The sequence below is a fragment of the Bidens hawaiensis genome, unplaced genomic scaffold (genome assembly GCF_021521415.1).
Source record: "Bidens hawaiensis isolate Kalapana, Puna unplaced genomic scaffold, B.hawaiensis_p1.1 tig00005013_1, whole genome shotgun sequence".
In the NCBI taxonomy this organism is placed as follows: domain Eukaryota; kingdom Viridiplantae; phylum Streptophyta; class Magnoliopsida; order Asterales; family Asteraceae; genus Bidens; species Bidens hawaiensis.
In genome coordinates, this window is record NW_027491317.1 from 1092674 (window position 1) to 1118212 (window position 25539).

A 25539-nucleotide genomic window follows, 5' to 3' on the forward strand; every position below is an offset into this window, starting at 1 on the left:
GTTGTTTTTCTCTCTTTATCTTTGTATACTGGTTTTTTTAATTAAAAATACAATGTGATACCTTATAATAATAATAATAATAATAATAATAATAATAATAGTAATAATAATGCTAGATTATCTAACGTTTACAATTCATTAAAATGTATACAACATACACGTGCGCGCGCGCACACACACACACACACACATATATATATATATGATGTTTATATATTTTCCGTTCGTGTGTAACACGGGATCTAACCTAGTTTTGAATTATTTTATTAGGAAGAAATTATAAGAATGCATATTATTTATGGAAAGAGTTATCTACCAATTCTAATAAAGTAAAATAATTGTGGACACGTGTCAGTTTGTGGTTAAACCTCATAATTTTTTTCCCTCCAAACTAATAACTATGTCATAGATTGATAATTATCCACCTTCCTTTTACACTCATTTATATCTATAACATGATTAAATTATTCATTTTCCTTTAAACTCCATTTTATTACAATACATTTTTATAAAAATAAATATTCTTACAAATTATAAATATATGCTTTAAATCTATCCATTTTTTTTTCAGTTAATTTACTAAACTATGTATATGTTAAAATGTAATAATATATACCATTCACTTGAAAATGTCAAACAAATTAAAGTTAGAATTTTAAACTTGATTTACATTTTGAATTTATTTTCAATCACATTTTTGGAAATAATGGAATGATTCGGGATTTGGCTAATTAACTATTTTTCCACAATTATTAAAATTTAAGAAAAGACGGCGAACACTTCCGACATGCTACCTCCGGCCTATCAATGCTTCTAACTTTTATCAAATTTGAAACATTTGTGTCAGCATTGGTTTTTCCTTTAATGGTGATTAAAATGTAGTGTGTGAAACATGTCATACAAAATTATGCTCAAGTGAAGCAAAACATTCACAAAATTGAACAGGTTAGTGTTATATATATATATATATAATATGTATAATACAATATTCCCAATTATTTAAGTTATCGATCGTTCATTTATGATTCGTGTTGAACTCTGAGGATTATGTTTATCGTTCGTTCGGTTTCTTTTTTATTTCGTTAAATTACCGAAGCTCCAATGTTTGAAGTTTTATTTTATTTTTATATAATTTCTTATTACGTTTCAAAGATCGAGATCCAATTCGTAAATTACATTTAAATTTTCTAATCTTAAAAAAAATATGAAAGCATAAGGTTTAAAATGTAAATTATGTTTTAACTATGTTTTAAAAGGATTAGAAACTACAGGGGTTGTTGTGTAAATTTGATTTAAAATAATATAATTTAATAAAATATAGCAGCCATCACCACTTTCCTCACGATTTTACAAGGAGGGATTCCGGCGAGTCCTTCGCGGCTCCGGCGAGGCGCCGTAAAACTAGTATTTGATCGTTTAATGATTTGTAACGACCTTAGACTTGAAAAACGACCCATAATCATCGATATTAACGTGTAACGGCAATCTAATCAACGCGTTTTGATCCATGAAATCCGCCGGAATTATCTAAAACCCAATAAAAATCATTAAACAATAATCGTTTCAATTAAAACTATAAATAGCACCTAAACCATTGAAGAAACTCATCACAACCATTCTTTTAACCTAAAACACTCTTTATATCTCAAAATAAATCCGTCCAAGTTCGTCTCCGACGAGCTCATTTTCAACTATCAACCAAGAATCTTTTCGGGTAATCGATTTTTATTCTTTTCAACCAACAAATTGAATCCCCTAACTTAATTTGACCAAACCTAGAACAAATCAACGGGTTAGGAACCTAGGGTTTTGATTGAAAGAGATGAAGTTCAATGCCTAGTTATATTCTTTTGTTTCTATTGATGTCAAAAACAAAGGAAATGGCCTGGTGGTTAGTCTCCTCTTATGTGAGCCATCAGACCCGGGTTCGAACCCGGGTCTCTGCATTACATCTTTCTTCATATATTAAATTAATTAATTTAAATTCTTAAATTAGTAAAAATATTAATAAATCAAATAAAACTATTTTAAATTAAATAAAATTAGTTATAAGTTACATTTATCACCTTTCACCTAAAAACCGACTTTTGATTCATTAAAATTCGTAAAACCCGAATTGTTATAATATTAAATACTTGTCCATTAATATTACAATACTTTTTCGACAACTTTAACTACGCTTGTAAACGAGGATAAAATTAGACCAATTAATTTCGTATCTTATAAATATTAAAGCCTATCACTAATATAATTACATAGTATTAAAATAATTAAAACCGTTAAAATGAGTTATAGTTCGTTAGCTTCTAATTCGTTCACTTTAATCAAATAACATAATTGCTTTTCGATATAAAACTCGTGCCTTGTAATTATCATAACTCTCATATTAGTGTTAAAATTATAACTTAAATCATAAACATCGCTAAAATTTCGTTAAACTCAAATATGATATTATATTATAATTTTCCATAAAAAGCTAATAAAAATATATCACAACCTCTTTATCTAAATTATTGTTTTCATCAATTTCGTTAGTTAGTCTTTAAATATTCATATTTATTTTATTTATAGTTCGAGAAGTCCAATCATTTCGGATTCTTTAAAGTACTTTCAGTTGCTTCGGTTTCGTTATTGTGCTTACAGCTTATATTTCAAGTTATCTTCGATTTCGATGTGAGTTTCTCACAACCCCCTTTTAAACGTTTTTATATTTTGGGGTAGCATATGTATCTTATTACAAATTCAATGTATTACGATTTCGCTTACAAACTACAATTCACTATATGGACTTGTGTGTTACTTGATTACTTGTTCGAATTTACTTGCACGTGGTAGCCTCAATAAGTATGATCATACTCCCCCCTTTGCACTTAGGTCCATTTGTATTGAGTGGAAAATGGCCTCATTATCCGAGTACGTTGGTTGTTACCAACTGGAAAGGACCTTACTTGCGCGATTACCCGAGTACGTTGGTTGATACCAACTGGAAAAGACTTTACTTGCTCGTTTATCACTTATCCATGAATTGTATGATTTTTACGTATTATATCAAACTGTGGGAACTCACCAGCTATGTTCATAGCTGACTTTATTTTATACATATGTTACAGGTGTAAAGATACGAGGATGAAAGTTAGAAGACACATAGCATGCCTATAGGATATTCAAAGAACAACTTATCATTTATTTATTTATTGTTTCAACTTGTATTATTTGACAAACTTGTGTTACATGATGATTTAAATGAAATAATGTTATTATGGTCACCTAATAGTGTCACGTGTGTTTGAGCAATCTGTACATCACACTCAGGCGTTTCCGCTTTAGCCGGGGTGTTACACCACATGAGTTACATTTCTAACTAATATATTAATCTAATCACAATAACTAAAAGATTTAAAAAATCAACAAATCTATAATACAATAAATTTATCTTTTTTTACTCTATCTCTTGAGTTCATCCTACACAACTATAACTTTTTCCTACATATCTTCAAAATTTTCATACATATCTTTAATTTTTTCATACACGTCTTATTTTTTTTCCTACACATTTTCAATTTCTTCGTACATATGCTTTTTGTCCTACACATCTTCAATTGTTTCCTATGCATATTCAATTTCTTCCTACACATCATTAATTTTCTCATACACATCTTAATTTTTTTTCTACACACATTTTATTTTCTCATACACAAAATATTTTTTTCCTACACAACTACATTATATTCAATTGTTTCCTACGCCATATTCAATTTCTTTCTACACAACATTAATTTTCTCATACACATCTTAATTTTTTTCCTACACATATTTAATTTTCTCATGCACAACATATTTTTTCCTACACATCTACATTCGTCGTACACTTTTTTTCGTCCTACAAGTCTTCTAAATTTTTCCTACGTATATTTAATTTCTTCCTATACATATTCATATTTTTCCTACACATCTTTAATTTTCTCATACACATCTTATTTTTTTCCTACACGATTTCAATTTCTTCGTACACATTTTTTCCGTCTTACAAATATTCAATTTATTATTTTTTTTTCAAAAGAGTAATCAATGATGAAGATACTATTTTGCTTAAATTTTATAAATTAAAAGTTGTTTATTAGTGAAAAATGAACAAAATTAGATCTTACACTAACATATAATGAAATAAATAAATTGTAGCTTACAAATCATAACTTTTGGATATTTATGCTTTGAACTTTTATTTAGGGATATATGAGATAAATTAAATAATTAATTATTTTATTCTACCTAAAGTAACATTTTCATATTTATTTTAATGTCTTTCAAATTTTATTAATTACAATAAATGCAATAATGTTTCAACCATTAATAATCCAATGGTTGAGATCACTTCTTGCACTTCTCGCTATAAGAATCACTTCTGAAATGAACCTAATCCTATATATATATATATATATATATAGGGTAAGGATCCTAAGAGAACCATTGGCAAATTGAGAACTTTGAGAACCATTTTGAACCACTAAAAAAAACCTATAAAAAAATATTTAAAAAATTATAAAACAAAAAAAAAACAGAGAATTTTAAAAAAGTAAAAAAACCAAAATTCTTATATTTCATTCCGGTTTCATTAAAAAAACAAAAATTTTTTCATTTTAATTCGTATTATACCTATACACATATGTATACTTTCATTTAATCTCTAGTTATGTACACATATGTATATTATCATTTACCTTAAATTATACATATGTGTATAGGAAAAAAAACATATATATACATATTATACATATATGTATAATTTAGCTAAACCGAGATTTAAAAAAAAACCAATTTTTTTTTCTTTTTAATTCGTATTATACCTATACACATATGTATATGTTCATTTAATCTCTAGTTACGTAATGTACACATATGTACATTATCATTTACTTTAAATTATACATATGTGTATAGGAAAAAAAAACATATATGTACAGTGAGAGGATCAAGAGAAAACTTATCTTTAGAGAGAAAATTTAAAAACTTCTAAAGAATTATTTTTAATTAAAAATAAAAAAAATATTTTCAAAATTCTATTTTTGCCATTATTCTTATATTTTCTTACCCTTCACTTGAAAAAATTAAAAAAAAATCGCTGTAATGGACATACGTATTACTGTGTGATACCGTTGTATTATACATGTGTATTACTATGTATTTTTAAGTTCGATAGTGTTTAATTGCATATATTGAATATTTTTGTATTGTATATATGTAGTAGCGTTGTATTATATGGAAAATATAATAATAAAATAAAGGTCGATGTATGGCACATGGGCGTTAACGTTGTATTACACATACGCACTAATTTGTACTCGATGTGCGTATTAGTCTTATATTGCATATATACAATAGTATGTATCAAATATGTGCAATAGTGTTGTATTCTATGAAATACAACACTTTTGCATATATGCAATGCACACTATTACACATGTGTACTACACCGACGAGGTTACCGACAAGTTTTTTTTTTTTTTGAACCAATAACAACATATAAGAATAATGGAAAAAAAAGAAACTTCAAAAAAAATTTAAAAAAAAAGTTAAAAATTGTTTTTTAGGAGTTTTTAAGTTTTCTTTTTAAGAAAAGTTTTCACTTGATCTCACCCCTGTGTACATATATGTATAATTTAGCTAAACCGAGAATTTTTTTTTGTTTACATTTTTTGTTTTAGAAACCGGGATTATAAATAAGAACTTTGGTTTTTTTACTTTTTTTTATTTTTGTGTTTTTCTTCGTTTTATGATTTTTTTTATTTTTGGGATTTTTTGTGGTCCAAAATGGTTCTCACAATTCTCAATTGCCTAAAAGTTCTCACATGATCTGGATCATATATATATATATATATATGTATATATATTTATATAGGGAAGGGATATTTTGAGAACCATGTTGAGTTTTAAGAACTTAAGAACTCAATTCATAACCACACATTTTATTAAATGGATTGGATTGTGTGGTTGAGATTAAATCTGACTAAAAAGTCAAAGTAGGAGAGAGAATAAAGTTGTAAGTGATTACACTAATTTTTACGTCCGTTACACATGTATAATAAGTCGACTAAGCGCGTAAAAAATTATGTAATTTTTTTTACGTGTATGTAACTTACATATATTACGCGTGTGTAAAAAAAATCGTTACACTGAGTTCTTTCGAGTTCTTAAAACTCAAAGGGGTTCTCATTTGAAATCTCCCATATATATATATATATATTCAGAATCAAATTTCTAATAGATGGACCGTTCTCAGAGATATTTTTGCACTTACGCTATTCTTATTATTATTATTATTTTATTTTTTTATTAGGTTCATTTTAATTTTTTGAAAAAAAAATCATTTTCTGATATAAATAAAATCAGTTTATGTACACATAGTATAGATATAAGTATAGATGTAATCATTTTTCCTTATACAGTATGTACTTATGCTTTATTTATAACTTTATTATTTGAATCATCTCGTGTGTTACACGAGCTCTGAAGCTAGTTACTTTAATAGTGTAGTAGAAGTAGATTAATAAATTAAGGTTTTGTTTAAGTATTCATGTCATGACCCAAATAGTCTTCAATATATAATTTCAAGCCGATATAATCACTATTTCTGTTATTAATGTTTATTTTCTTAATTTGAAAACCGGAGACACTATCTCTATCAGTGGGCTACAAGTTAGCAAACCATATTGTTTTGAGAATTTGGAATAAATGAATTAATGTGTGTTGATAATTCAGATGGGAAAAGAAACCCCACATCCATATTAGGTCCAAGGCACACATACTTTTCACAACTGTTTGATGGGTCCTATATTAATTATCAAGTTTGTCAAAATTATGAGGAAAGTGTGACTCAATTATGATCTATATTATTATAAAATATATATTTTATAAAAGCATAAAATATCAGAAGCATGGTATATAATCTATATTATTATAAAATATAGTTTTTATAAAAGCATAAAATATCAGAAGCATGGTATAAACAAGTCGAGCCAACGTGAATTCAAACTTCCGAAATTAAAGGAGGCAATTCAGCTAACAGCACTTGTCATTTGTTGGTTCCGGTATTAGACCAACGGGCTATAGTGGTGGAGCCATATTGTGGCTACCGAGTTCAGCCGTACTTGATCTTTTTCGATTTTATATATAACCTATAGCATCGAACCAACGAATGAACCCATTCTTTTTCGACGAACGAACCCAATATCATTTAAAAAAATATTCGAACCTATTAATTATGAATATTTTGGTTACATTTTTTTTTACTAATGAATACTCTTTTATAAAGTATAAAATTTTTTAAAAGTGCTAACAAACATTAGAATGGGCTAATAATAGCTAACGTCACACCTCAATCTAAGGCGGAAATGTCGGGGTGCTGTAACACCCTAGGCAAATCTTACATCAGCCGTGGGCAGGAGAGATCCTTGTTTCATAAGTAAATGTCCCGCCTCATAATCACCAATGCGTTTTGGGCTTAATGGTAGTGGACAAGATGAAAGCTCCACAGGTTAAGCGTGCTCAGGGGGGAGTAGTAGCAGGATGGGTGACCTCCTAGGAAGTCTCCACCTGGGCAACTAAAAACAAATCCGTGAGCTCTTCGTGGGCAAAGCGGACAATATTGGTGGTACGAGGGGCCGGATGTTACAGGTGCGAACGGTGGTTCACAACTCACAAGGTACTATCATACAATATGAAATATGACGATATCTATTTAATTCATTTATTTCAAATTTCAATTCAAGTGCACAAGTTTCCAAACACAACAAATATAACCCAAAACAAATAAATAATCCATTTCAAAATAATAATGCAAATATTTCTTGATTTTATTTCCTAAGGTCTTTCTATGTGTCATTCACCTTAGCTTCAAATCAACTGGTAACCTGCATATGCGTAGAAAATAAACAGAGATTTGTTAATAAAACATGTTGAGTGAGTTGATCACCAGTTTCGACACTAATAATAATATATATAATAAATAATAAGTGATAAATGATATACACGCAAACATATAATGTGAGTAATAATTAATCAAACCATGAGCAAGTAATGTGACAGTTGACCATTGCCTTACGAATTGGGCATTGGCTATTATGACTAGCATACAAATATGATTGTCGGTTGACCATCGTCATGCGAATGGGCTTTGCTACAAAGGCAGCGTATGATCAAACTTACTGCGATATATTATGATGGACCTCTCCGAATATGATAAAATAAACACTTATACAAATAGCAATTGACATTTAATTGAAATACACACAATATTTACGTTTGTGAGTTTGTGTATATATAGTATATAAAAATATGGATTAGATACGCATATGCCCCCAAAACGTTTGAAAACAGTAAAATAAAAAGGGGAATGGTATCTCACCTTATTGCTTAGGCGAGCGTGCGAGAAATAAGAATAAAAACTCGATTTAAATGAACGAACCGTCCTTTAACGTGCTGACTGAGATAAACCGAATAGAACTGAAACTTAGAGATAAGAAACTATGATTAAAACCGAGAACAGATCCGCTAGAATCGATCTAAACGGATGTCTAGAACTCCGGTTATGATATATTTAACGTTTAAGCAAGCTGGTAGTGACCAGAATCCAATCAGTGATTTGGAATTCGGATTTTGGTTAGTAGCCTTAAAATATTGAAACGAAAATAAAAGTCTTTTGGACCGAAAGTTGGTTCTGAACAGAAGTATGAGAAATTGATTGGTCAAAGTTGTTGACCAATATGCCCTTAAACGAGTTGGAATCAAATTGAACCGTCAATTCCCCTCAATCTCATAAATTGATTAAAAGTTATTGACTAAGGAATAATAATAGATGATTTAAAGTAAACAACTTACCCAGAATGTGTATGAATCAATAGAAAAGTGAAGTCAAATGTTGATATTATGGCAAAGTTAAACACCAAAGCTTGTATCTTTGAGTAATATGGCAAAAACGGAGAAGAACTTGAGAGTGTAAGGAGTGTCACGGCTGAGGGAGATATTATTAGGGCTTAGGGAAGATCTTGGTAGATGATTTCTGTCTTGTTTATATAGAATAGGTAAGCTTAAGTTAATTTTAGTTAATAAGCTCGATTAAGCAACGGAATATCGTTTTAATGACTAAATCAACTAGAAAATCATTAAAATTCTTCTTGATGAAGAGATTATTGAATGTGGATATATACCTAGTCTAGATTAGTTTTCTTGGGGCTTAAATCATGAGATTCGATGCAAAAATAACCGATTTAGCACCAAACACGAACTAGGAAACAAAATAACAAAAAGAATCTGCACAGGTGTGTGGCCGGCCATGCGACCACCTCACCCCTCATGGCCGCGCGGCGCGGCGTGCCTAAGGTGGGGGAAGGGGGAGTTGAGTGATTTGACAGTTTTGGTCCTTGAACTTGTTAGGGTGTTAATTTTTGATGTTTTAAGAGTTGTTAAGCAAGAAATGACCACTTTGAATAACATAAAGGGCAGGGAATGAAAATACATCAAGGAATACTTATACATACATACATACATACATATATATATATATATATATATATGGGATGGATCTTGCTAGAAGTACGAGAAGTAAATTCAACCATTAATTACATATATCAATGGTTCATGTTACACCATGACAATTTAATAAATATCAAGAAATTGTTACTAGATGTTAATTGCTTATAAGGGCAAAGTAGTCATTAGTTTGCAGCTAACAAAAAGAAACGACAATTAAACATTGAATGTGTTTTGTTTATTTATTTATTTTTTTGTAGATTATAGTAGAAAAATACTATTTTTCACGATGACCACTAGGAAGTTGATTTTAATGATAAATATGATTGTGTGTTCTGTAGAGTGTATAGTACTTTGAGTTAATTTTATGTTGACAATTTTCTTTTATAGAGAGTAAAAGTGAAAGGATCACGAAAAGAATTAGTTTTTCCAGGTTTGTAAATGATATATCGAATCCTGTTGACGCTGAAGACAAGACTAAGCATAAAATAAAGGTTTGTTTGTTTTAAACCAGTGTGTAGCGGAATAAAAAAAAGATTATTTTGTTCTTTCCATTTATTTTACGTATGTACGCACGTACATACATACCTACGTACGTACGTACCTACATGGATTGATACATACCTACCGAATGACCCAAGCACATACCCAAACACATATGTACTTACTATAGTCACACCTACATAAAACATCGTACATATGAAGCTTTATAACTATGCACATACATCCCTCCTAAATACAGACGTACATATCTAAACACTTACGTACATACATACCATCACACCAACGTACACCCCAAGTGCGTATGTATATACATACCCATGTACGAACATACATCGGTGTCTAGATACAAACAGTCAAACGATACATGCCTACATGCGTACACACATCAAACCAGCCTACATTCCCAAATATGCGCCTACATAGATAGGAACAAGTAAACATACGTACATACATCGATAGATACATTTATAAGAACCGACATACTAGTTTATAAAATATCAAGTACGTACGTAGATAATTTGATAGAAACAGACATGCCTGAATACATGCCAACGTATATAGACAGGTACATACAAACAGATTGTCAAACATATATATACATTGTTAAACACATGTGTTCATGGTTAAACAAAGGTGTTCATGGATCAGTTGTAACTCATACGCATACTTACATAATCAGATAAATGCATGTTCATGAATGGGTTGTGACCGAGACACAAACGCACATAATTATGATGTAATAGATAATGACAAAATGCAGTTGGCTACATGCTTAACAAATCAAGAAGATGATACAAAGCTGTTAAAAAATGTATGAGAAGATAATAAAAGCAACCTTAGAATAAAAAATAAAAATGATAAAAAAGACATTATAACTTCCTTGAAAGTGAAAAAAAAAAAAATTTGAACTAGATATTATCGAAAAACAATCTGCAAACATACATGGATTTGGGTATTGTTTGCTATAAATATGGGATTTGTGAGGGATGGATGCATTTTTTCTTGAAAGGTAATAAATATACAATATATGAAACATTTAAACAATTAAAAATTACCAAATATAATATTAGAAAATATTACCAAATATTTTACCTTTGCATACAAAATAAAAAATATAAAGAAAATCTATGATTGGCTATAATCATTTCTCGCACTTCTCGCAATAAAAATACTTCTGAAATGAACCAACACACACACACATATATATTATATTACTATAGGGGAGGGATATTTTGAGAACCATGTTGAGTTTTAAGAACTTAAAAATTCAATTTTAGGCCACACATTTAATTAAATGGATTGGAATATGTGGTTGAGATTAAATCTGGCAAAAAAGTCAAAGTAGGAGAGAGAATAAATATGTAAATGGTTACACTAACTTTTACGTCCGTTACACATGTGTAAAAAGTCGACTCGGTGCGTAAAAAATTCTGTAATTTTTTTACGTGTATGTAATTTACATATATTACGCATGTGTAAAAAAAATTCGAAAAAAAAATCGTTACACTGAGTTCTTTCGAGTTCTTAAAACTCAAAGGAGTTATTAATTGAAATCTCCCATATTACTATATATAATACATATTGGAGAGAGTGTTAACATGTTGAAATTTAAGAGATTTACAATGTTTTAAGCATAGTGTACAAGTAGCTATTGCATAAAATCTTAAAAGCTTTTTTAAATATACTCAACATCAGATCAGATGATGAAGCGGGTCTTACGAGGGATTCAAAATTCGAATTCACATCTGGACGAGAATACTTTCTGTGCCTACTTTTTATCTACGATTACGATGAACCCTAACTTCTCAACACCAATTCAAAACAGGAATCACTTGACTGCTCACCACAAACTTCAAACCGTTATTTTTCAATTTTGTCTGGACAATACGCTCGTCAGCTTCGATTAGACAATCTAATTTAATGGTAAGTATATCTTAACATCGACTCTGTGGTTGCAATTCAGTATAGAAATTGCAATTTGGAATTGGTGTTAGCTACCTGATCGGTCTATTTCGATATCTTCAATTAGGGTTTCTCTCTCATGTGCTATCTCCTTTTCCGTAAATCTACAGTGCCACCACGAGGTCGGCACCGGAGGTGAAGTTCGACGGAGGATTTGCTCAGGAATCCAGTGAAAATAGACTTGAAGAAACACTATGTGACCCCGGCGGATTATGGATAATCTTAGGGTTAAGTAGATGTTTCCCACGAGGGTTAGGTCCGGCAAAGATGGTTATTCTTCTGATGACCTGCAAAACAGACACCGTGAGCTAGTCACTGAGAGGGGGGGGGTTCCTCCTTGTGACCACCCTCCGGCGTGAGAATCAGACTAGATTGCTCTGAATATAAGTGTATATTGAGAGAAATAGCTAGGGAAGATAAGATAATATCAGATGATATCTCTTGATACCGTTCCAAGGTGTTGGAGTATTTATAGCCGAAGGTAGGTTTCCAAGCAGGTACAGCCAGCTGTATGATATTCCTTTTCCACCAACTGTGGGCTACGTACGTGCCATGCTGGTGGTTGGTGGGTAGGCAGCGGCTGATAGTGACATGGCCGGCTGTGTACTATTCCTTTTCCACCAACTACAGGCTATGTACGTGCCACGATGAGGGTTGGTGGGTAGGCAGCGGCTGATAGTGACATTTTGTACTGGAGCATGCTCTTCCTCGTACTATTGTCGGTGAGCTGTCACCCTGTGATTGGTTCATGGGCTGCTTTGGTCAGATCTTGTCTATTTTGTCCATACCTTGGCAGGTATAGTACAAAAGATCTTCCAGAAGCATACGGACTGGCTCTTTTGGGCGGGAATATTCCCGCCTTGCTCATTCCTTCTTCAGGTGACATTGCTGAAGTATTAAGAGTTAGTGCCTTATGCGTGTAGCTTTACTGTTAGTGCGGGTAGCCTTCCTTCTCAGCTTGTACCCATAGCTGCGGGAACAGGCAGGGTACTGTACCAAGGGAGGCTTTCCTGCGGGAACAGCTGGCTTACTGCGTGTAAGGTCTTCATCTCTCTGAGCATGGTGGGTCTTGCGGAACCAGTTGGTCTTTGCGCAGACGTACCCCATCAAGGTGTGTCTTGCGGGTCCAACTGGGCTTTGCGGGGACCTACCTCTTCAAGTCCCCCCAGTCCATTGTCCTTCTCATGAATTAGTGAGGTGAACTTTTGGACTTTAAGCAAGGGGTTTTGAAAGAGGTTTTTGTTTTTTAAGGTTTTCCGTGGGGATTCTTCCCGCGGTTTTCCTAATGTCACTTGCAGAAATTCCCGACTTTTCTGCCTGATATTTGGTTATGATGCGTGTAGATGTTTAACCTCTCCGCAAGTCGGGAGCGTTGAGTTTCACTTGTATAGGCTCTCCACGAGGTTTTGGTAGTTTTGGACATAGTGATCAGTTATGTTAAACCACCAATTACGCCTTGAAGTTTCAAACAAGCTAGTTCTCAACGTTCCCGCTATGCGGAGGTGTTATTTCCCTTTCCGCAAGCACGGCCCATAAGATCCTTCTTGGCTTCAATTCCCTGCAAGTGCTAAGTATGTGAAGGGTTTCGCCTTGACACTGTACCCGCACTTGTCTTATGGTTTTTTACTTCCCAAGGTAAGGGGGTATATTCCCACTTATTTTTGAGTCTTTTTGAATCTTTTTGAAATTCGAAGAGTTGGTGAAAGGATAAGAACAGTCCAAACTGTTGAAGGGACGTTAGCGTCTTCCGACGGTTTCTTCTAACAGTTTCAGGACATGCAGAAAGTTATGGCGACGTGGCATTATATGGTCATTCCAGACGCTTTTCAGGCGCATGGGCGCGAATTTTACGGCACGCGTCCTGTCGACAGCTGTTGCCAGCTTGCTTTCCACGTGTCATCTTCTCATTGCTCATGCGCTTTCCTCTCTCCGCATTAAATTCATCGCATTCATTGCGTTGAGTATATAAAGGGAGGAGGGGATGCATCTCAACTCACACGTTCACTTCCTTCTTCTTCTAAGCGATTTCCGGCGAATACTCTAACTTTTGTCGAGCATTCTCCTGAAATCGTTCTTCTTTCCATTCCCAACATGTCTTCCCTTCACGATCCAGAAGTCACCGCCGAAGAGTCCGACGTGTATATCGAGAACTCCACGTCCACTTCTGACAAGGACGATAAGAGTACTGCTGGCGAGTGCCAGTGTGCTCTTTCCGTCGACCTTTATCAGTACATCGTCAAGAAGTTCATGCTCGAGCCTTTCGAGCCTGAATTTCCTGAGCCTCACCAGACGGTGTACGATGCCCCCAAAGGCAAGATAGGGGTGTATGTTGCATTCTTCATCTATGGGAATCTCAGGTTCCCATTGACGAAGTTTGTGTACCGTGTTTTGGAGAAACACGGTGTACACTTGACGGAGGTACACCCAATGGCGATCGCCAAGATCCGCCATTTTGAATGGGTGTGCCTCATTCTGGGTGTGGAGCCCCGCGTCGACCGCCTGATGACCTTCTACTCTTGGAGGTGCATCCAAGGCTGGTACACCTTGGTCACTCGGATCAAGGGTTTGAAGATCTGTGCTACCGAGCGCAGTCTTCGGTCTTGGAAGCGGGAGTTCTTCTATATCTCTGCCCGTGTCGTCCCAATTGCGATGACATTCAAGAACGGGAGAGCACTCCCCAACCTTCACGCCTCCAACTACCAGGAGGCGGAATGGTTTACCAAGATCTCCCGTATCCAGACTCCGGTTTACCGATTTGCGGAGTCTGGGATGGTGATGCTCGGTATGAGCCGGGCGTGGAAAGGTGCTGGGGCAGAGGCGCCACAGATTCCCATCGTCCTCGAATACGGTTTGAACTCTATCGCTTACGGTATGCTTCATATTATTTGCTAATTTAGGGTTTTTGTTCTAACCATTTCTTTCTTTTTATTTTCAGAGGGAAACAACTTGCAGTCGCTTCTGCAACCGCGTGAGAGCGGTGGTCCCGCTCGGCTGGGTACTCGTGCTCTTGATGAGAACGAGTTGCCCATCCTGAAGCAAACGGCGGATCGGTTTGTGGAGGTCTACCCGCCAGGCCACGAGATTCTGAGCGCCACGCGGCCAGGTAAGGGTTTCTTTAACCCCCGCCCTCTCCATGCTCAAACCTCTGCTGGAATTCCTCTAATTTTGTCATCTTCTGATGAGGAATCCGCAGATGGTCCTTTCTTCGTGAGGAAGAAGAAGGCTGCTGGCGCGAAGGGCAAGTCGAAGGTTGCCTCCACTGCCGATCAGGGGAACCGGTCTTACTCGGAGACCGAGAGCGAGGAGGCAGTGGGGAACCCTGGTGATGGTGAGACCACTGTTCCGGAGGTTGAGACAGCTGTCACCTCCGGGCAGCCCAGTACGACGACGGTGACCGGAATGAAGAGGCCGGCTCCATCGGGTTCGTCCCCGCCTGTTAGAACCTTCAAGCTCAAGAAAACTCGTAAGTATAAATTATATTCAGCTTAACTACGTATCTTTCCGCCATCAAACTTATATATCTTGTCTTCGTGCAGGCGTGGATGCAACCGCATTCCAGAGTGGAGCGGGAAGGAGCATCTCTGGACCCATGACGGTAGGTTTGGTCAACCTACCCGAGGCGATGACCCAGGCGGCTGCGCCTGTTTGCAGCATTGGTTCAGTTGCTCATCCCGTTGAGGCAACTGTTCCAACTGCAACATCATCTCCGCCGGCTGTCAGTGCCATCTTCACGGAATCCTTCACTGAGCCGGCGATGGTTTTTCCTGCGGGTTCTTCCGCAGCGACGGCCACAGTTGTGAGTTCACCTCCAGTGAGTTCACCTCCGTTGGTTTCTATCGCAGGGGCCTCTACAATGCCTCCTCCGGCGCCGGCGACTACGGCCGGTCCCTCAGGTACGTTCAGGGTTGGGGCTTCTAGCCTATCTTTGCCTCCTTCTCATCTCCTTGACCTTTTGGATGGATATCCTTTAGGTTTAGGTGATGGGTTTGGTGCCTATCGACCTGTTGTCGACCCTACAAGTGCGTGGGGATATTTTGGCCTTATCCCTTTTATCATCTTTTTTTTTTTAACTATTTTTTTTATTGCAGTTCGTGATTCCAACGAGGTGTACGCTCCTCGGTGGAGTATCCGCCGGGGAACGACCCTCCGGACTGCTGCGGATTGTGTCGAATGGGCACGCCACGCCGCCCCAAGTGGTGCGTTGGGGGAAGCCATGTCTAGCTATCAGGAAGGTAGGCTGACGAATGAGCTTCGGATTCTCCTTGCCCGGATGCAGCCGCGCGTCGAGTTGCTTTGTCGTGAAAACGACAAGTTAAAGACGGCGTGTAGCCAGGAAGTGGCTCAGGCGCGGGCTATCCGGTAGGAGAACAGGAGACTTGCCGCCATTGCTGCAGAGAAGGAAAAGGCCTTCAAGGCCCTCGAGGTTGAAGTTTAGGCCCGGCTCGAGGCCCGTTCCAAGGCTACCCAAGCTGTTAACGAACAGCTTAGGTTGGCTATGAAGACTGCACGGAACGCAACCGAAAGGGCCACCAAGGCTGAAGCTGTTGCTGAGCCTCTACGCACTGAAGTTGAAGAACTTAAGGCCAGATTAGAGAAGCTCCAGCAGGCTCATGATGCCTTGGCCATGGAAGACGCCAAGAAGCTCCAAGAGATCTTGGACCAGAGGGGCATGCTTGACCACACTGAGCGTAAGCTGAAGGGCGTTGAAGAGGCTGCAGCTAAAGATGTGTTGCTTGCCAACCATACTAAAAATGAAGCCGAACGCGCCCGTGATGAAGCTCAAGCTGCCCTCCAGGAGGCTCTGATCACCAAGGAATGGCTTCTACGAGAAGCGTTGTCGCAGGTATGCGTAGTTCCGTAGTTTCTTCACGCTTTTCTTTATACTTAGAAAAGTTTTTAATATATTTTTATTTTGTAGGTTGTGCATCGGGTTCTCACGAACACATCCTATGACGATGCTATGAGCGCAGCCCTCAACGCTTCTCATGAGGATGGGGAAAAGGCTGGGTTCCTACTTGGTCTAGGGTTTGTTGAACAAGGCATCCTGCCTTCCAACTTCCCTCTTTATGACGTGGATACTAAAGCTGCTTATGACCAAGCAGTGAATCAGTATGCTGCTTTCCCGCATCCGGTGGTGGGGAAGGTGAACGAGATTGCTGCTGCTGATGATGGGCTAGCTATTCTCAAGGCTTTCCTTGAACCGCCACACTCAACTGATGGTGCGGGTTCAAGCGGGAGTGGTCCTGAAGCTTGATCCTATTTTTGTATGCGGGTATATGCCCAGCAATTCTTGTAATATTTGAATTTTGATGGAATATAAATTATTTGTTAATGCCTTGCCTTGTAAACCTTATATGTTTTCACACATATTTTAGTTTAACTTAGCAATTTCTTGAGTACTTTGGATAAGTTAACCTTTCAACGTGACAGATAATAGGTTAAAGTTTTGCTTCCTCTTTCGTGATTGTGCGGGTAAGACCGTCACTTTCACTTAGTAGGATGGCTAAACTTTACCTATATCTGACCTGCGTGAAGGTTTTCCTCATCTCTTCCTTAGAAATTTTTACCGTTTCTATGCTTATGCGGGTTTTGCCGCCTTTCACACGCAACGACTTACTTCTTTTCACACTTATTTATGCGGTGAATACCGGCATATCAGTGTGGAAAGTTCGTAAGTATAAAGGTAAGGTTATCAACACAATGTGATAAAGGAGAATCATTTCCATTATAAGTGGCTCTAGGCCTTTTCTTTACAAGTTTGGAATTGATCTACATGTAACATTTGCGTAATTGAGCTCCATTCCATGTTCTTGGGATGGGGGTGCCATCGAGCCTTTCGAGCCGGTATGCGCCCTTTCCCAAAACTTCTTTGATAATGTATGGTCCTTCCCAGACCGGGGCCAGCTTTCCTGGGCGCTCTTGGTTCGAAGCCTCGTTGTTACGCAATATGTAGTCTCCTACATTGAAGTTGCAGAGTTTTACCCGCGTGTTGTAGTATTTTTGCATTTGTCGCTTGTAATTCTCTTCACGTGCTGCGGCTAAGTCTCTGCGTTCTTCGGTTAGCATAAGGTCTAACCGTCTTTCTGCATCATTGTCTTCTGGCTGAGTCAAGACCCTTGGTGAGGGTAGACCAATTTCGATCGGGACCATGGCTTCAGTGCCATAAGTGAGGCTGAACGGGGTTTCTCCCGTACTTGCCTTTTTCAGCGTTCTGTTTGCCCAAAGGACGTGTGGAACTTCGTCCACCCAGCCGGATCTGTGTTCCAAGAGTCTTTTCTTTATTCCGTCGACGATGCTCTTATTTGCTCTTTCCACCTCACCATTACCCTACGGGTGCCCCACTGAGGTAAAGGTGTGGGTGATTTGAAGTTCTTCCAGCCACTTTTGTAGCTTCTTGTCAGCAAAGTTGGTGCCGTTATCGCTCACCAAATTCTGTGGAAGTCCAAAACGACAAATAATAAATTCCCAAGTAAATTTTTTGATATGTTTTGCGGTTGTTTGGGCTAAGGGTTTTGCTTCTATCCACTTGGTGAAGTAGTCGATGGCTACCACTAGAAACTGAACGTTCCCTGCTGCTGTGGGAAATGGGCCTGTCACATCGATGGCCCACTTCTGAAATGGCCATGAAGAGGTGACTGGAACAAGTTCATTCTTCGGGCGATGCGTGTTGGGTGCGTAGAGTTGGCAAGACCTACACTTTCTGATGTATGCCAGCGCATCCGTATCCATCCCCGGCCAAAAGTATCCCGCGTTGTTTAGCTTAGCTACAACAGCGTGTGGACCTGCGTGTACTCCACAGATGCCCTCGTGCACTTCCCTTAGGAGGTAGCCAGCATCTTGGTTGTCCACGCATCTTAGGAGTGGGCCAAGAAAATTATAAAGGATGTCATCGATGAGTTGATAGTTCAGTGCTTTACAGCGTATTTTTCTTGCCTGTGTTTTTGACTCTGGTAGTATACCCGCCGCAAGGTAATTTATTATTGGTGTCATCCACGTTTCTGTACCGGTTTGGATGACACAGATTTCCTTGTGCGGGACTGATGGTGCTCCAAGGAGTTCAATGCAGATGTCCTTTCCCAAGTGGGTGAAGGCTAATGATGCAAGCTTGCTTAACGCATCCGCATATTTGTTTTCGCTACGCTTGACGTGTATGACTTTACAATCGTTAAAATCGCGCATAAGGGTTTTTGCATGTGCGAGGTACAGGGCCATTGTGTCGTTCACGGCCGTGTACGTCCCGTTTATTTGGTTGGCTACTAACATGGAATCCACGTGGGCTTCCAAGTTTTTCACTCCCATCTTACGCGCAATTCTCAGCCCGGCCAAGAATGCTTCATACTCCGCTTCGTTATTCGTACTTGGAAAATCCAGTCGAATAGCGTAAGTGTATTCTTGGCCTGCTGGGTTGGTTAGTTTCAACCCTGCGCCTGAACCCTCGTTGTTGGTTGCTCCATCAGTGTAGAGTCTCCATACATCATCGATGTCTTGTGCTGGAGAGGGTTGAGCCTCCTCCTGGCACTCTTTCTCCCGCGAAGCGGGGACTTCTGCAATAAAGTCGGCCAAGACCTGGCCTTTTATGGCTGGTCTTGGCTTTTACTTTATCGCATATTCTCCCAATTCTATTGCCCATTTGGCTAGGCGTCCTGACAATTCGGGTTTGCCTAGAACGTTTGCAAGTTTGAAGTTGGTGAGAATGGTGATTGGGTGACCTTGGAAATATCGTCTTGGCCTGCGTGAAGCCTGTACAAGTGCTAAGACTAACTTTTCCATGGTAGAGTACCGGGTTTCTACGTCTGTTTGGACACGGCTAACATAGTAGATTGGCATCTGGATGCCTTTTCGCTCTACTAGCTGGACCGCCCCGGTTGCTCTATCTGTGGCGGAAAGGTATAGGATTAATTCCTCCCCCGTTTCTGGTGCTGTGAGCGTTGGGAGTTCGATCAAGCGTGAACGAATTTCCTGAAAAGCTGCTTCCGCTTCTGGTGTCCAGCGGAAGTGCGTTTTCTTTAAACAGTTTCTCAATGTTGACACGAATGGGAACGACCTATCCGCATGGTTTGCCAAAAAGCGGTTAAGTGCGACTAGTCGTTCATTCAGTGTCTGAGCTTGCTTGATGGTAGTAGATGATTCCATTTTGATAATGGCTTCGACCTTTTCAGGGTTCGCTCTGAAGCCATCTTTAGTAACAATGACTCCTAAGAACTTCCCTTCTTCCATCCCAAAGGAACACTTGCTCGGATTGAGCTTCATGTTTATCTTTCTGAGCGTGTTGAAAGTTTCTTCGATGTCTTTCAACATTGATTCTGGCTCAGGGCTTTTGATGACCAAGTCATCCATGTAGACTTCCAAGTTCCTCCCAATTTGGGCATGAAACTCTTTGTCCATCAGGCGTTGGTATGTGGACCCGGCATTCTTAAGTCCGAATGGCATCATTTGATAACAAAATGTGCCATCGGGCGTCCGAAATGCGGTTTTGTCCTGATCGTCAACGGCCATGTGGATTTGATGGTACCCCTTATACGCATCAAGGAAGCATTTAAGGCGAAACGGTGCTAACGAATCTACCTTAAGGTCAATTTCGGGTAACGGGTAACAATCTTTGGGGCATGCTTTGTTTAAGTCTTTGAAATCTATGCACATGCGCCATTGTTTGTTAGATTTCGGTACCATGACGGGATTTGCGACCCATGTTTGATATTTGCTAACGCGTACGATGCCCGCGTCAAGGAGTTCCTTGACTTGGGTTCTACACGCGTTAGCTTGTTCCGCCCCCATTACTCTGCGCTTTTGTATGACTGGCGTAAAAGCCGGGTCACACTTGAGCTTATGCTCTGCCTTACTTCGAGGGAAGCGCACCTCAGCTTCCTTCCACGCGCATGGTTCTGTCGTTCGTCTTTTTCTTCCTCTGACGTTACTATGAACCATGTGGATGCTGATGTCAACGGGCTTTCGTCCGTTGACTTTGTATCGGTTATCATTCCTCCCTCCATTCTTGATTGATGCCACAAGGTGTGTAAGTTTTCCATCCTTGACGAATGTTTCAACAATATCCTTCAAGGATGTACACTCCTCAGTGGTGTGACCCTTTGTCCCGTGGAAGTCACAGGATTTGCTTTGATCCGCGTTATGTCGTTGCCGGATCATTAGAACTTTTGGCCATAGGAGTTTCTCGGTGGCAAATATCTCCGTGACGCTTTTGGTGAGTGGCGTCCACCGGGGGTTTCGGCTTGATGGGTGCGTGTTTTCCCTTCCGCCTACTAGAGGGCAAGAGTTGGATGAGGTGTCAAAGTTTACCCTTGACTGCCAAATACCTAGCTTCCTCTTTTTGTTTTGCCGAGCGGTCCGGAAGTTGTTTTCTCTAGTCCTCTGCGTGTAGAGGTTTGTACTCTGGGGAAGATTCCTACCCAGTTGCTTCTCCGTTTCGGCAAAGCGCTTGGCCGCCGTCATGATGGCATCCCATGTGGATGGCATGCCGTCTTTACCCGTCAACGTGCGGATAAGCTCTGGGTATTCGGCGCCCTGGATGAAAGCGGCGCGAACAAGATCTTCGCTTATGGTGCCCAGACTCAGCTTCTTCGAGTTGAAGCGAGTGATGAAGTCTAGTAAAGATTCATCCTCCTCTCTAACGCAGTTGAGGATCGTCCACTGCTCTTCAGTATATTTCCTCTGTTGACTGAAGTGCTGGCTGAACTTGTGTTGTTAGTCCGCCCAATCATAGATGTGGTGGACCGGTAAACGATCAAACCACGCCCTGGCCGCTCCAACCAGCGTCATCTGGAACATATAACACCACGTGGGTTCCGTCCAGTTGCTGACGGTTGCCCCCGCTATGAATCTGTTCAAGTGATCGTCTGGGTCGGATATACCATCATAAGTGCCGATGTTGGACATCTGTTTGGCACTCTTCGGGGCGATAGCTTCTGCAATGTCCCTTGCAAACTTGGACGTTCCCGCATTTGCAACAGTTGGTCTAAAGGTTTTGGAGAAGTCACGTGGGTTTCCCCCTGCGTTCCTTGGTTTGAAGGTTTCTCCAAAATTCCTTCTCGGTTGGAAGTCTGTTTCCTTGCGCTTCCCTTTCGCCCTATGACGAGGGTTTGCGTCACTGTCGGACTCTTCCCAATCATCGTCCAAGTACTCGCACTCATTGCTCATGTTGAGTTGTTGTCGAGTGCTTCCGAATTCGTCAGCCTGTTGGAGTGAACGTAAGCGTTCATCCAACTTAGCTTGGAATTCCTTCTGACGTGCTTCCGCCCACGCTTTAACTTGATCAAGTGTTTGGCGGGAGAGCCTCGTCGGTTGTCTCTCCAACTGGGTATCGGTGAATCCCAGTGAAGGATTGTTTACTGCACTTGCCCCGGCTTGGGTAACCGGGGTAGTGTTCGTAAAAATTTTGTACTCGCCGGTGTTCCCCCCAGTAGTTGGGGTTGTGGTTACCGGAGTTTCTTGGTCACTCGTTGGCCTTGGCATCGGAGTAACCTTAACCATCTTTCCAGAGGTTTTGAAAAAACTGAAAAAGAATTAATTCTAGCTTTTATGCACGGATGGCGCCAATGAAGAAACACTATGTGACCCCGGCGGATTATGGATAATCTTAGGGTTAAGTAGATGTTTCCCACGAGGGTTAGGTCCTGCAAAGATGGTTATTCTTCTGATGACCTGCAAAACAGACACCGTGAGCTCGTCACTGAGAAGGGGGGGTTCCTCCTTGTGACCACCCTCCGGCATGAGAATCAGACTAGATTGCTCTGAATATAAGTGTATATTGAGAGAAATAGCTAGGGAAGATAAGATAATATCAGATGATATCTCTTGATACCGTTCCAAGGTGTTGGAGTATTTATAGCCAAAGGTAGGTTTCCAAGCAGGTACAGCCAGCTGTATAATATTCCTTTTCCACCAACTGTGGGCTACGTACGTGCCATGCTGGTGGTTGGTGGGTAGGCAGCGGCTGATAGTGACATGGCCGGCTGTGTACTATTCCTTTTCCACCAACTACAGGCTATGTACGTGCCACGATGAGGGTTGGTGGGTAGGCAGCGGCTGATAGTGACATTTTGTACTGGAGCATGCTCCTCCTCGTACTATTGTCGGTGAGCTGTCACCCTGTGATTGGTTCATGGGCTGCTTTGGTCAGATCTTGTCTATTTTGTCCATACCTTGGCAGGTATAGTACAAAAGATCTTCCAGAAGCATACGGACTGGCTCTTTTGGGCGGGAATATTCCCGCCTTGCTCATTCCTTCTTCAGGTGACATTGCTGAAGTATTAAGAGTTAGTGCCTTATGCGTGTAGCTTTACTGTTAGTGCGGGTAGCCTTCCTTCTCAGCTTGTACCCATAGCTGCGGGAACAGGCAGGGTACTGTACCAAGGGAGGCTTTCCTGCGGGAACAGCTGGCTTACTGCGTGTAAGGTCTTCATCTCTCTGAGTATGGTGGGTCTTGCGGAACCAGTTGGTCTTTGAGCAGACGTACCCCATCAAGGTGTGTCTTGCGGGTCCAACTGGGCTTTGCGGGGACCTACCTCTTCAAGACTAGAAAGCCTAATAAAAGGATACTTCTATGACCTAATTAGTAATTTCACATTCCAAAATTTTGTATGAATATGATATTGGAGGTTTGTATCGCCTCACTTGACCTTTGATATTTGAATGTCATGCCATTTTTTGCAGGATTTTTTTGTTACTTTGCCCAGTTGTTGGTGGTTCCCAGAAGTTTGGTTCACCTGATGGAGATGATCTGCAGCAATGTGGTATACAGTATGCAGATTTGAAGTATGCTTTACACTTATAAGTAACACTTATTGATTTTCTTATATTGTAAATTATAACAATTATTAAGATTCTTGAGGTATTCTTATTATTTAAGTTTCATTCTTTCAGGCACTTACTGAAACAATGCTTCTATCATATTTGGATTTGGACACGGTATGTATTTTTTTAAGTCTTCAAATTCCACAATATTATTAGTTTATCACATAATTTTTATGCCTTAAGTTCATTTTCTCGCAGGTTGATTTTGTACCAGACTTCGACAATTCTCTTAAACCGCTATCATTGCTTCATGCTCGAATCCCAACCTTGTTATGTGTCTGTGTGGTTATTGATTTATTAATTTCTGTAATAGGTTAGAATGGCAACCAGCATTTCTTCACATAATCTTGTTGAGTTGGTGATGCTATCTGTCTTAATTCATAATCCATATGCCATATTATTTGTTTTAGTGTCTCATAACAAGTTTCTTTTCAGTTTTTTGCTATTAATTTTTATACTCATTAAATCTTCTTTATATTGTAACAGCTGCAAGAATTGCTGGAATACATGCATGGACCTTTCCAACTGTTGGAATCATAACGGTAAATCTTGGGTAATTTTTTCTAATGTAAGATATGTTGATGATCATGTTTCAGTTTAAGTGTTAAGTTGTTTGTTAATTACATCTTTTCTACTAATTTTAATTTCCATCATATTACAATGTGACAAGTATTTATTACAATTAATAGGCACGTAAACATACCGAACAATCACGAATGGGGGCATGCTTGCTTGTTCATTTAACTTTAACCGAACACGAATTCAAGCACGAACGTATAATCGAACAAATGTTTGTGTTCATGTTCGTTGATTAAGAAAGTCGGCATGTTGATGTTCGTTTGTTTAAAACCTTAAAAAAACAATTCACGAACGTAAACAAACAAAAAAACCCAGTTATTTTACATTCAATATTGACTTAAAAAGTACACTTTTTTTTTGCTAAACTCGATAAAATTCAAATTTTATGAAATGGTTGACAAAAGGTCATTTGTGTTTGGTAAACTGCAAATTTGATAAAAAAAAAAAGTCAATTGTTTTTTGTCACCTGCAATGAGCATACTCGGGATTCTCATAACGGATGGTAACAAGGCAATGGTGTTAATAGAATGTCAATTTACAAATTTCTTGATTTGACTAATGGTTTAAACTTTTTATTTGGCGATGTTTTTGTAGGAGCTTATAGAGTATTAAAAGCGTCTATTGTACGAGATTGGACTGGGAGAGCAAAGTGTGTTAAAGGTATGGGAACTACTGTTTGGAGCCGAACTGATAGCCCCGAAACTTAAACAAGAAATTAAAGGATAGTTAGCCCGATTCGAGAGGGACTATTCTCCAATTAATCCAATTCAAGAAGAATTAGATCTCCATTATAAAGATTTTAATCAAGTAAATTCATAAACATAAACATCGATACCCTAGAATCTAAAACAAGCACCTATAAATCGACACAATTTTATAAATAAATGTTGCGGTTACTTAGACCCTTCAACATCCTCACCCTTTTATCTCCTTGACCCTTAAACTTAAGACGGGTTCGTATCACAAACTCCATAAGTCAGCACTGATTGTGTGCGCATGCCGATACCGCTTTCGGTTATTAGGCCAGGTAATTATAATTATTTCTTTTTTGTTTTGTGCATATGTTGGTTTTGGGCTAAATCAGAAAACTCGGTTTTTGAGTTTTTAAAAACTGTTCAGTTTTGTTTTTTTTTTTGCTTGGTTCGGTTTGTCGCCCCAAAT

General features: G+C 38.5%; 1 protein-coding gene across 1 annotated transcript in view; it reads left to right on the forward strand.

Annotated features, from left to right (window-relative positions):
• Positions 1-24990, forward strand: part of LOC143628507 (glycerol kinase-like) — a gene marked incomplete at its 5' end in the record, with an annotated part of 43626 nt that extends 18636 nt beyond the window's left edge. The window contains 5 exons of the mRNA XM_077098083.1: positions 23659-23738; positions 23869-23913; positions 23998-24112; positions 24286-24341; positions 24973-24990. Of these exons, the coding sequence (XP_076954198.1) occupies positions 23659-23738; positions 23869-23913; positions 23998-24112; positions 24286-24341; positions 24973-24990 (314 nt within the window). The remainder of the gene's footprint in view (positions 1-23658; positions 23739-23868; positions 23914-23997; positions 24113-24285; positions 24342-24972) is intronic.
• Positions 24991-25539: the final 549 nt, after the last annotated feature.